This window comes from Paramisgurnus dabryanus, chromosome 18 (genome assembly GCF_030506205.2).
Source record: "Paramisgurnus dabryanus chromosome 18, PD_genome_1.1, whole genome shotgun sequence".
In the NCBI taxonomy this organism is placed as follows: Eukaryota; Metazoa; Chordata; class Actinopteri; order Cypriniformes; family Cobitidae; genus Paramisgurnus; species Paramisgurnus dabryanus.
This window is the reverse complement of record NC_133354.1, coordinates 23,391,853-23,405,027: the sequence shown is the minus strand read 5'-3', so window position 1 is coordinate 23,405,027 and position 13,175 is coordinate 23,391,853. Positions and strand designations below refer to the sequence as shown.

Here is a 13,175-nt window from a genome sequence, read left to right as displayed (position 1 = left end):
AAGCGCACAATGCAAACATGATCTAAAGTCTAATCTAAATCACTCGCGGGATTTAACTCTGTGTCATGTGTGTTCTCCGCTTGAGTTAATTTTTTTTAAAGGGTACATACCATAGAAATTTGACTTTTTCCATGTTTAAGTGCTATGATTGGGTCCCCAGTGCTTTTATCAACCTAGAAAATGTAAATCAGATCAACCCAGTAACTTCTGGAAACTGCGAGAATGTGAAAAAATAGCTCATTGAAATTGGGCTCCCCCTGTGATGTCAGAAGGGGAAAATACCGCCCCTTAATCTGCACTATCCAACCACAACACTGCCATTTAGTACAGAGATCAGCTAATTTGCATTTTAAAAGACACACCCAAAATGGCACATTTTGCTCACACCTACAAAGTGGCAATTTTAACATGTTATCATAAATTATCTATATGATATTTTAAGCTGAAACTTCACTTATGTACTCTGGGGACACCAAAGATTTATTTGACATCTTACAAAAAAGTTTTGTGAAATGTCCCCTTAAACTTGCGAGGATGATGCGTTTGAGGCGATAAGCACAAGCTCGTCTCATTCACATCCCCACACACGAATTTGTGTTTATTTGCGTCTTTGCATTGACTTTGTAGGTAATCTAACCGCATTGTTCTACACCCGCCATGGTAGAGCATGTGTGAAATCTGACACCATCATCACAAGCATAGTCAAGCACCCGTAGCGTTGGCGTGGAGGGATGTGGGAAAACAGATGCACAGGGAATAATAAAACGAACGGATTTGGATGCATAAACGGAAAATCTGCAATTCACATGCGTGTAATGGGACCGTGGAGGTCGTACAGAACTGTTCGGTATTATAATGAGAATTGTGGCATCCCGCAAAAAGTTTATGTTTTCACTTGTTGAATTTTATGCAAGCGACTTTAATCATAAATTAATTTCATTTTGGGATTTATTAAAAGGTTTGATAAGCAGATGCGCTGCAAGGAATGGCCTATTGGTTCAGCTGAAAGATCAGAAACATTTTCAAGAATAATCTGCTACACGCTTCACTTCTTTCTATCTGTTTCCTTTGTCAGAATTGATCACAAAGTGTCCAATTCGTCACCCGGATACAAACTGCAGGATGCCCAGGTCATCCTAAAGGAGGTGAAGAACATTAAAGATGCCATCAGCTCCGGGGAGAAGGAAAAACAGGAACTTATGCAGGTAAAACATTTACTAAAGCTATCTGAAGCATGGCCATTGGCGGGGGTGGCTAGGGGTTGGCATGGTTGGGTGTCACTCGCCCAAAAATATAGAGGATTAAAAGGAGTTTGTTATTTTTGTCAAATTGGTTATTGGCCATTTTGATAGTCTCATAGGTATGTGCAGGGACATTTTTTTAATTGATGAATTCGGACGTACTACATCCGCCATGTTGATACTTCACGTGACATATGTCGTCATAACAAGTTAAAGTCGTTAACTGGAATGACGTTAAACAAGCGCAATTTAAACACAAGGGATATTGAATTTGCATTTTTTAAATAAAACAACGCCCCTCCTTCGTTCTTCGTACTCCTTCGTACTCCTCTCCTGGGGGATCAGGGGATAGCAAAATGTCCATTGAATGATCACTTCGGGATCTTGCCAGAAGTAGTAGGTACTTTTCACCTACTGTTTTTCGAATACTATGAATTCAGACTAAATACTCGTCTCACCTACTGCTTTTCGCCTAAAACATAGTATGGAAGTAGGGGTTTCGGATGCAGCCGGGGCCTTAGCGTAAGTGTAAAAACATACACAGCTTTGGTAAACAGACAGTGACAATATTCATTTAAAATAAACGAAATATTTGTTCCTGGCCTACTTAAAAATGTATTCTTTTTTGTAAAATTTAATCTGAACGCCCACCCCAGCATGGCATCCCAGTAATGCCAAAGTGTGAAGCCGATCCTTAATTCAACCCTTGGTACATTCACAGAACATTATTATGAAAGCAATGTTTAAACAGCACCCAGGTCATGAGGGACAAAACATTACATCTGAGAGTGTTCTGGGAATAGACAAAAGCTACATTCCTTCATCGCTGTGGCATTGTAGAATATAGACTTAACGTTTATCACAGTTTCCAGACGTGTATTCAAATGCGGTCACGTCGGTAAACCCCCATAATGGCTAAGTACATCAAGGAAAACTATGCAAACCAACCTAAACAAATACAAGAAGCCGCAGCAAAGTGTTTTACTAGCTGGATAATGACAGGCAGTCTGTCATAATGAGGTAATGTGTTTGACTGTAAGGAGATAAGGAGTGGCTGAATCTGTCAGGTGCGGTGTTTCACTGAGGATGACAAACATACATTCACAGGTATTTGTGCTATTGAACAACAAAAATGTGTGCGTGAATGTTTGACATAGTTATCGCTGTATTAATATTTAGACTTACAGACATGCCAAACTTTGTGAGCTACTGAACCCTTTGGAGACGGGTGTGGGGCAAATTTGTTATATATTACATTTATTGTAGTTAGAGGTTGATTATAATTTCTTTCTATGGCACTTTGGATTTTTTTCAGATCAAATTTAGAGTATCATATTAGGATGTTATCAATAATTAAACTACATTAACAAAAATGTGAACATCATAACAGACATATTTCATGCGAACTACACCAAAAAAAATTGGATTGAAAGGAGAGCATCTAGTTATTATGCTAATTAATGTTTTATGTACTTAGTATTGTTGAATTGGTTTGTTTTTCACATCTGAGCGTGAATGCAAAATGCCCTTATTTGCATACGGTTTTGTCAACCTACTGTTCTCGAAAGTTGGCCTGAAGAAAATATTTGTTTTTTACTGTTTGCACCTTTACTGTAATGCAGTGTATGCACACATAGAGCAGGTTTTACTAGAGGCTTAAATTTCGTGTGAGTTTGTTCATGTGTTTGGAATTGTTGCTTATAGTAACGTAAATTCAGGATAGCCAAGTTGTTAGGGGTACAAACTGTTTTGGTTTAACCCGACAGTTTGCAATGGGATAATTGTTGGTGCAAAATTCAAATCCTGTCAAAACAAATTTACATGCTTAATGTAAGGTTGAAATGTAGTACAGTGATTCCCAGGTTTTGTGATTGCCAGGTCCGTAAGGTTTTCTTGTGGAGTTGGGCTACTTTAATACTGTTGCCCCTGGTGATGTGATATTTAGCTCTGGGAATGATAATTGTAACAGATTAACCCTTCAAAAAATGCAGATTTTACCCTGGAACGTGATTTTTATCGGAGCATCCCATCGATATGTGATTTGGCTTGTTTTGGGCTAGTAGCAATTGGGTGGGTTTTGCTGTTATAACCTGGCAACCCTTCCCATACGTTTATTTATTTTGGCGGCCTTTTGCACAGTGCGTTTATTACTCTGCCACATGGTTCTGTGACGTCATTTGCCGCACTCAGCAGTGCTCCAGAAGCATGGTTTGTACTTGATGTGTCCGCCGTCGGTGCGAGCGGACATTTTTGGTTACTTTCCGAGTGGCTCCCCATTCAAAAAAAGGTTCGACCTGACGACATATTAGTTACAAATTATCCATCCCCCCGACGGACATGCCACCATAAATAAGCTGCGTATTATATTCTGTCTGCTTTTATAAAACGGTTAGTTCCAATTCTTGATTCTGATTGGTCAATAGCTGAGCTTTATTCGCGATAAATAATCCGCTTCGCATCGTGTCTAACAACGCCCTTAACGGCGCATTCACACGGGGCATAAGCGTTGACGCTTCCCATTCACTTTTAATGGGTGACGTCAAGCGTTGGCGAACTGAATTGTGGATCCGTCGGCGCCACGTCAGTGCCGTTGCTCGCGGCAGCAGTTGAACATTTCTCAACTTTTCAAGCGGCAATGCGTGCGTCAGCCAATCATATCGCCTTATGCAAATTACCTAGGCAGAGCCAGCCAATTACGTTTATGGAAGACCGGAGCTTGTGTTGCGGCCACAGAGATTGGCTGTTGGCCACGCTTCAGACAAGCCTTCCGTTAAGCGTTAACGCTTACGCCCCGTGTGAATTTACCGTTAGTCGTTACTTATTCAGCATTGATACAGAACTGCCTCTCGTACCTTACTGCTTACATATCGCACTGGATCAATGTAGTGCTTTTCCAGCATTTGGGCTGAACCGTTCTAAGAACGGTAAGGAACGATTACAGTTATGTTTTCATTCGAGCCTGGCACGAGACGATTACAAGCCGTTTTCGTCATGGCTCTCACCATTCGTGTTGATAGTCACTTGTCTGTTGCCTGGATTAAATTAGGGCTGGAACGACGCGTCGACGTAGTCGATTACGTCGATTACGTAATTACGTCGATTTGCCGGAAATGCGTCGATGCGTCGCATTGTTTACGTTTTCAAATGAAGGCGGCTTCAGCTCCGACCGGATAATACAAGTGTTATACCAAACAGCCAGAACGTGATCAAAAGTGTGGGAATACTTTAAGCAGAGACCAAATAAAACACATACTGTGTAAAACTGAAATGGCATACCACAGCAGCGCAACATCTGTGCATGATCATCTTAAAAGAAAACAACCTGGAGCTCTCCGACCTCAGAATGACGCGACGGCAGCGTAAGTATTTGAATTTTTACAGTAAGTTTTTATACAACAATAGAATCAATGCAGGCATATATGGTGCTTAATACAGCTGTGTTTACATCTTAGTTTAATACGAGCTGCAAGACGCCTGACAGACACGACATTGCATCTTGTCTGGGCAGTATGTTGAAACAGTAAATAAAGAGCGGGACAAGTTTAACTTTTTATATTAAGAAGTTATGAAATAATAAGTTACTGTGTTACACTGAGATAGGCATGTGCCCGCGTGCACTGAAAGCCAGCTGGCAGCGCGGAGGTCCCATAGCTTATTTTTTTGCTATGTGCGCAGATATTATAAAAGCTCGTCTCGTTAGGTATTCCTGACATGCGTTTATTTAAAGTAACAGCAGCGTAAACGCCGTTTATAAAATATTAGAAGATCATGCTAACTAAATTTGTATTTACCCGAGACTTAAGAAAAGTTAAATGTTAAAGTTGATGCTAAATGAGAATGCAGTAACGTTACTACTGATAGTAATAATATTAACAGTAATAATATAATGGTTACATTTTATAATAAGGGTTCATGAATCACAATGAACTTATTTTTACTTCAGTCTGAACTAATGCTGAGTAAATGCATGTACTAATCATAAACGAAGTGAAGAGTCATCATTAAGTACAACATGACATGTTTTTTAGTTAATGTATTAATAAACAATGATTTCATGTGAGTCATTTTGTAGTTAATGATGACTCTTCATTAGTTTATGATTAGCACTAGGGCTGGAACAATAAAGAGCAGGACAAGTTTTTATATTAATAAGGAGTTATTATTCAGTTTGATTTATTTTTATTTTACTTCTTTAATATTAATATATTTTATTTGTTTAAGGTGAATAATGCCCCTTTTGCACTGTTTATGTTAGGCTGAATTAATGTTGGACTTGTTTTTATGTGATTTGTTATATTTTCCTTGGCACTGGCACTGTTTGTGTATTTGTTTAATTGAGAAAATGCTTCAATAAAATGTTGGCATTAATAGCAGATGTTACATTTATTATTTGTAAAAAAAATCTTTATTTAGACTATTCGATTAATCGAAAAAATAATCGATAGACTAATCGGTTGAAAAAATAGTCGAAATTTGCAGCTCTAGATTAAATATATTACATAGCTATTTAAGTAGCATACCGTCTGTAAACTCCTGCATAACAAAGGCAACGACTGAAAACTTTGTTTTACATTCCAAAGAACGCCGCACAATGCGAATGATTTGGCACGGGCGTGAAAAAGCAGATTTTGAAAGCTATTTTTGTTCGGGCATTTTGCAAAAGGGGCTTATTTTGATGGGCTTTGAATTTTGCACATCATAAGGTTTCATCGCGGGACAACCAACAATCAAAAATTGTTGCGTTGCTGCAGACTTCTGCTTCTTATTCTTTGACCACCCTCAATTTCTTGAAGCTTTTCGCAGGGAATAAATTGGCACAAGAACATCTCAGCATGTATGCCACCACTTTTTCTATTGAGAGAGCACTTCAGTATAAAGTCCTGCCCAAATGGGGGGAAGTTTTGGTTTCAAAAGGCATCTTTCCAATTCTTAGTAAGCCCAAACATGCCTTTTCTCTATGGGTGACATTCCCTCTTGTGTTTCCTTCTTTTGACATCTTTTATTTATTTATTTTCCTCATACTGCTGGAAAGCCATATGGAGAGGCAGGCAGTGCTAAATAATGCAGATCTTCCTTATGCCCCCCACCCAATGCAGCTGACAGACCTCTCCTCTCACCTATGTATATATGTGTGTATTTCTTTGCCGCAAAAAAACTTTCTTGCAGCTTCTCTTCGCTCATCACTTAATAATAACACAGGCGACTTCAGTTCGTCTCCTCAAAGAAGGTGTCAGACGAGTGAATTATGCACCTGCAGGTTGTTTGCTGCTGTCGTCTGCCCAGATGAGTTTTTTCAGAGTGTGCAAGCCTTCAGTATGTGTGCCAGAATGATAAACACTGTAAGGGAACTGATGTTCTTCTAATAGCGTCGCAAGACGATTTTAGAATTGCATAGCGTTGAGGTGCTCACTTCAAGGAATAGTTCACCGTATCTCACATAATTACTCTTCCTCATGCCATCCCAGATGTATATGACGTTCGTTCTTCAGGTCACACAAAAATTTTAAGGAAATTTTGACATGTCATCAACATGGCAAAGCTCCAGGAAGCACATGCATCCATCAGTCAAGGAACGGTGCTAAACACAATCTGAGTTGAATTAAATAATATCCTGGCTTTAAAATGCATCAATCTGTCATTTAAGAAATCCATACGACTAATATGGAAATTAATAAATGTCTTCTGAAGTAAACGATTTAAATTTTATGCGTATTTTGCTATTGTAACATATGTATGTAATCTAAACGTGGAATATAAGTTTCAGATTTCAATATAGCAGCACATAAAATACATAAAATCTCATTGGTTCTCGTGTGTCTTGTGAGTGCATGTTTATTCACCATGATGGCGGGATAGAATGGTAAAATGTGTGAGAATCCCGGGAAAAATGGGAAGGTTGACAGGTATGGTCTAAAGTCAATTAATCTTAAAATAATATGTGCACACCCCAAAAATTTGTGGGCAGGTGCCCAATCAACCAAAAACAATTTACTAATAAACTACAAAAATCCTGGGAAGTTGTTGGGAATTGACTTTAGACAAAAATCAGCACTGCTACTTCCAAAATTATTTATTAAAACAAAGATGACAACAACATTGTGTTTTTTTTATAAATAATTTTGGGAGCAGAAGTGGAAGTGTGTTAACTTCCCAGTTGTTAACTTTAAAATTAATGCCACTTACATTACAATAATACATTTTGAAGTGCACCTTAGGTGTTCAAATACTTGTTGGAAACTCTCTGCTTAACTATTGAACATCACTAGAACGCAGTTTAAATTAAATTATTGTGTGTTTTTCTTTCAGAAACTGGCTGTGCTAAAAGATGCATTCCAGTTAGACTACGGTTCCCAGTCTGATCTATGGGCCAGCAATCCGTCTCTGGCCAACTCGAACCTCTCCCTGCCTCCGGTGTACTCAGACGCTGAATCTCAAACAGATATACCTGTTGAGGTGAGACGGGAACGTCATGGCTGCGTTTTACATTCTCCTAAATGATAAATGACCAAGATGCCTTTTTCAAAACATTTCTCAACATCATTTGTTTCTGTTTGTGTCAGTTTGTATCAAACTCAAATAAACTGGCTGAGAAGGTACGACTGAGCCTGAAATATGAGGAAGCAAAAAGAAGGTGGAGTATCTTTAACTTAGAATTAATAATCAATTTTATTAGTTGTAGCATAAGTATAAATATATATATATTCATTTCTTAACATCTATGTCTGTCTCTCTGAATTAGGATTGCAAATATTGAGGTCCAGATTGCCAAGCTGGACAGCGAGGCATGGCCGGGCCTGCTGGACCCGGAGAGGGATCGCTTAATCCTCATCAATGAAAAGGAAGAACTGCTAAAAGAACTGCAATATGTTAACCCGCGCAAGCGCGCACCCAACGATGCAGAGAAGATCGAGTCGGAGAAAAAACGACTTGAGAAGGACCTGCAGGCTGCACGGGACAACCAGAGTAAAGCATTGACCGAGAGGTGAGACGATAACTTGGCTAGCAGTTCTCCATGACACTGGACAAGCGTTGACGCATAATTTGCCCCTTGTGATTTGTATCACAAACAAGGATGATATAGTGTGATGACAATACTAAGCTTGCTAATGCACACTGATCATCGTTTAAAGGCGGGTGCATGATCTCTGAAAGCCAATGTTGACATTTGAAATCACCTAAACAAACACGCCCCCACCCCAATAGAATCTGGACCTTCTTTTGATAGACCCGTCCCACACATACGCAACCCAGGCAATGATGTTGGTAGTAGACACGCCCCTTATTGCTGATTGGCTACAGGTGTGTTTTGGTAGTCAGCCCGACTCTCTTTTCCAAAGTGTTTTTCAAAAATCACGCACCCCTTCTTCAAAATGGTTGAGGGGGACAATAAACATAACATTTCTTGTGCAATAAAACAGCTATACAATGATTTTATCTCTTAAACTCATCTCATAATAGCACATTTAAAAGTTTTTCCTGTGATGGTAATTTTTTCATGCTTTAAAATACACCCGTTCATCATTTATTATACACGGACCCATGAATATACAAATCCAATGCAAGAGCATTGCATTAGCAACACAAAGAGCATCGGGTGATCCCCAGGGTGCACACAGACTAATTAAAAATATGTAGAGATGCTCCAAGATCCCTTTAAGTCAGATAAACAAACAACAGGGCTCCCATCTGGAAAGCTGCAGCTGTGCTCTCAATACGTCAGCGCCAAGGAGAATACCAAAAAACCAGCACTAATTATTTAAAACCAGCCACAACCGACGTGCAAATGTTTGATGCATAGACTGAGCTCGCAAAAGTCTTTTGCATTATGCAAAACCGGTAGCACAGCAGTAACTGTGTCCCTCCATCAGCCATTATAACTGCATGATTCGGTTTTGTAAATTTAGGTCTAAAATGGCAAAGGTTGAGCGTCATGTATGCAAATGAATCAAAAAAAAAAAGTCTGCTTGTCTCTTGCTAAACAAGTCTTATATTCTGTTTTTAATTCAGGTTACCCAGGTGAGAGAGCCTATTAGACTTTTGCTGGACTCTTTCTTGTTATTCTGCTCTTTCTTTTCTCTCAAACTCATTTAGTGATTTGAACAAGGCCCTTGTTCTTGACTCTAGATACTGGATCCTCGGTTAGTTTGGCGTCTACACTCTTCATGTAACCTGAGCGGCACAGACTCAGATCTAGGTTGAACACAATGGGGGCTTTCTTTAGTTGGGCCGTTTAATAACACATCAATATCATTTATTTAAAAAAGAAGAAACTAGGATAAACTTTTATAAATATTTTAGGTCTATGAAACGTTGTTGTTGGTAGACAGATTTTTTCAAGTCAAACTGGAAATTCACGAATATAAAAGAAAGGTCACTATTTGACTTGAAAAACCCTCATATTTAGTAATTAATACATTTACATTTATGCATGGGCATTGGAACCATTATGTGTGGGTAGGACAAGACCCATTCACTTTTTAACACCAATTATATTGGACCCACTCACTTTTTCTCTAATTTAGCGCAAATGTTTCAGAGCGTCATCAGTCAAATCCATTCCACAAGAAGAAAGCCCTAATAAATTAAACTCGGTTCCGAGTTTTAGCTACAACCTTGACTTCTACGCTGCTGCTTCCTCAAATCCATTCAGTTCTGGCTAGAAGGGATGCAGCTATGGCCAAATCTTGCGAGATGTTGGGCTTAGAGTTAGGTTTAGGGGTAAGATTAGGATGAAAAACCAGGGGGGCAGGGTTTCATATTTTATTGAAGTTTCCCCGGGCGCCCGCCATTGATTAGCGGACCCCCACCTGCCGTTAGCATTCCATTGACTCCCATTCATTTTAGCGTCACTTTGACAGCGAATAACTTTACATCTGAGGCGTTTAAAGACTCCATTTGTCCATTAATTGTTTCCAAAGAAACACGACAATGTATAAAAGGCTCCACTACCATGTATCTTACGTTATGGCCCAGTAGAAGCAGTTTTTGTAAAAATAGGCTAACGATTGCGTCATAACAGTAGAGAAATTACCGTATGGACTGGAGGAGAAGCTCGTAAGCAATCTTTTACTGTCTATGAGGCAATCGGGTGAAAGTGGAGGCATAAAGTCAAGGGAGATTATTAATCAGAATACCAAAATGTACTCCTGTTCACGCTTGCCGTCTCTGCAAGATTCGGTGGGTGATTCAGATTTCTCGTGGCACGGCTATTAGAAGACTTACAATTGTCAGACATGTCGCTCACATGACGTCTACGTTATTAAGCTTGAGTTTGAGTCTGCGCAGTACGCTCGACCCCCAGGAAGTGTGTGCTTCTAATTGACTTCACTTGTCTCCGTTGAATCCAATGGGGACGCTGTGTCCATTTTTTTTACTGTCTATTTGAAAAACAGCGTTTCTGTCTAAATATGATACAGCTACGGCCTAATTCCTGTTATTTGTTGGTTTGGGGGTTAGATTCGGGATGAAAGCAGTGCTCATCAGGCGACATTTCTGCTGTAGCTGTATTCCTTCTAGCCACAACCAATCCATTGCCCTTGGCTCATTTTAGGGTCCATATAAAATGTTTTTTACTACTTTCACCTGCACAACCGCAACACAACAAGGTAAACAAACCTTTTAGGCTATAAAAGCAATTGTTTCATTAAAAAGCACCAGAATACAAAAAAAATGGCTTTAGTTTAGAGTTTTATTTATCCCCTTGGGGCAATTAATTCAGGCTATCATGGTGCTTCACATATACAACAATTAAAAATACACCAAATACATCAAAAGCAAAAAACTAATTTAAATAGCTAAGATCCATTAATAAAAAATCATTTAATTCAACTAGATTTATTACATAGGCGTATTGCTTTGGGCACAAAATGTACTAGTTTGAGAAACAAATCATTGATTTTAAAGTCGCTCATGGGGCAGTCACGTATGATTTTATGTGCCATTTGCTTTTCTGGCCCCACCCTCTTTTTTGCTTCCGACACTGATGCATTTTTGCATTTTTTAGCCGATTTTATTCAAAGCATTTTACAGTACGGTTCAGATTTTTTTGTGTGATAATGTGTGCTCCCTTGAATCGAACCCACGGTCTTTGCATTGCTAATGCAATGCTCTACCAATTGAGTAACAGGAGCACAATAGAGATAAAAAAACATGCAACAGGATTGTTTAAACGGATGAACACATATTGAAACATTAACCATTAAGTTGGTAATTTTACAAATCCAGTTAACACCACATCCTCATTAAGTTTGAAATCAGAATAAAATTTGATTTCAGGATTCTGTGTACGAGTTGCATTAATGTTTACAGCTTTGTCCCAACTCATGTGTTCATGCCGTCCTTTGTTTAGGTTAAAGCTGCACTATAAGAGAAGCAAACTAGTGAAGGAACTCGAAGAGACTGTGAGGACGGCATCTTCCCTGCACACCCAGCTAAAGAGGTATCCGCATTTCAACTTACTTAGTCAATATTAAAGATATCAAGGTTATATTTTCACAGAATGTGAAAATGTGGTTTTATGTAGAAAACAGTAAATCACACAAAAAAATGCTTTTAGCTGGGTTTTCATAGGCTGTATCTTTTATTGTATCTGTTGTCTAATGTGAATTTTAAACTAATTCAGAAGCTCTGAATATGAGTTATAAATCTGGATGGGAAAAAACTTCTCATTTATGTTGGGAAGTAAAACTGCAGGTCATAAGAGGCTTGCATTGCTTGATATGATGTAACGGCTATGCAATAAGGAATGTTCACCTATGATCAGCCTTTGAAGTTTTATTACCATGCAATTCATTACTCCCATGCTAATGTTACTTAGCACGTTTACTTGAGGCACATCAAAGGCATTTTGCATGAAGAAACAGTCTCTGGTGCAACTCACTAATGCGCCCGCCATGCTTTTCATAGCATGCTTGCCTTAAACAAAAACAAAGCATTTGATGATTAGAGTTTGAATGAGAATACGAGAGATGGCAGGGATTTGAAACTGCTTTCCAATTAACGTCTCTCTCTCTCTTCCAATGGATGTCGAAATTTCAGCTTATCAGCCAGCACGCTGTCATGTTCGTCAGGGAGCAGCCGCGGCTCGCTGACCTCCAGTCGAGGGTCCCTGGCCACCTCCAGCATGGGCTCCACCTCCTCCCTCAGCTTCACTGATATCTACCTGGAACAGCCTGAGCTGGGCGACCCCGACTTTCAGAACAAAATGGACTCCATTCTGCAGGAGGGAAGCAATTCCGGCTACAGGCCGTCCAGCTCCATTACCACCATTCACGAGAACGAGGTCTCCTCCTGCAGGCCTGGCAACGGTGGGGCCGGGGTCGGCCAGCGAGCGCAGGCTCTGCGGCCGTCTGAGACGCCTCACTCCATGAGTTCCCTGTCGCCGCGTTCCTCTTTGTCTTCCCTCTCTCCTCCCTGCTCGCCCCTTATCACAGACGCTTCCTTCTTGTCGGGAGAGGCCTTCTCTGGTCCGGCCTCACAGATGGACTTGGATCTGCAGACCAGACTGATGGATTTAAGGCTTAATGAAAACCAGGAACAGGCTGACAACAAACAAGACAGCATTATGGTCACAGTAGAGGCTTCAAAAGGTACCTGACTCTTTCTTTGCAAGTCACGAATTGCAGATTAAAGATGGGTTAAAAGTCTAAGGGGACACTGAAGATCTCAAATCATACCAATTAGTAAAGAATGCAAAATGCTTTTTCACCAGTGGGACCGCACTGTATTTTGAAATAATGCATCCATTTTAATGTTTTCAATCTGGAGCAAGATTTTTCCTCTTAAATCGGTAACGTTACAACCAAACATTGGTTTAAAGAAGCTCGAATAACATTCATTTTTGATGTACTGTTGCCTGACTAGCGATTTTACTATCAATAGTTAACGGTGTTACAGGCCTCCAATTACGCCTTATGTCTGAAGCTTCAGAAGCAA

General features: G+C 39.6%; 1 protein-coding gene across 1 annotated transcript in view; it reads left to right on the top strand.

The window, feature by feature from the left end:
• The window catches only part of wwc1 (WW and C2 domain containing 1), a 51,231-nt gene that overhangs the window by 15,887 nt on the left and 22,169 nt on the right, over positions 1–13,175 (top strand). The window contains exons 6-11 of the mRNA XM_065287336.2: positions 1,076–1,205; positions 7,548–7,694; positions 7,802–7,872; positions 7,981–8,223; positions 11,590–11,679; positions 12,279–12,829. Coding sequence (XP_065143408.1) covers positions 1,076–1,205; positions 7,548–7,694; positions 7,802–7,872; positions 7,981–8,223; positions 11,590–11,679; positions 12,279–12,829 — 1,232 coding nt within the window. The remainder of the gene's footprint in view (positions 1–1,075; positions 1,206–7,547; positions 7,695–7,801; positions 7,873–7,980; positions 8,224–11,589; positions 11,680–12,278; positions 12,830–13,175) is intronic.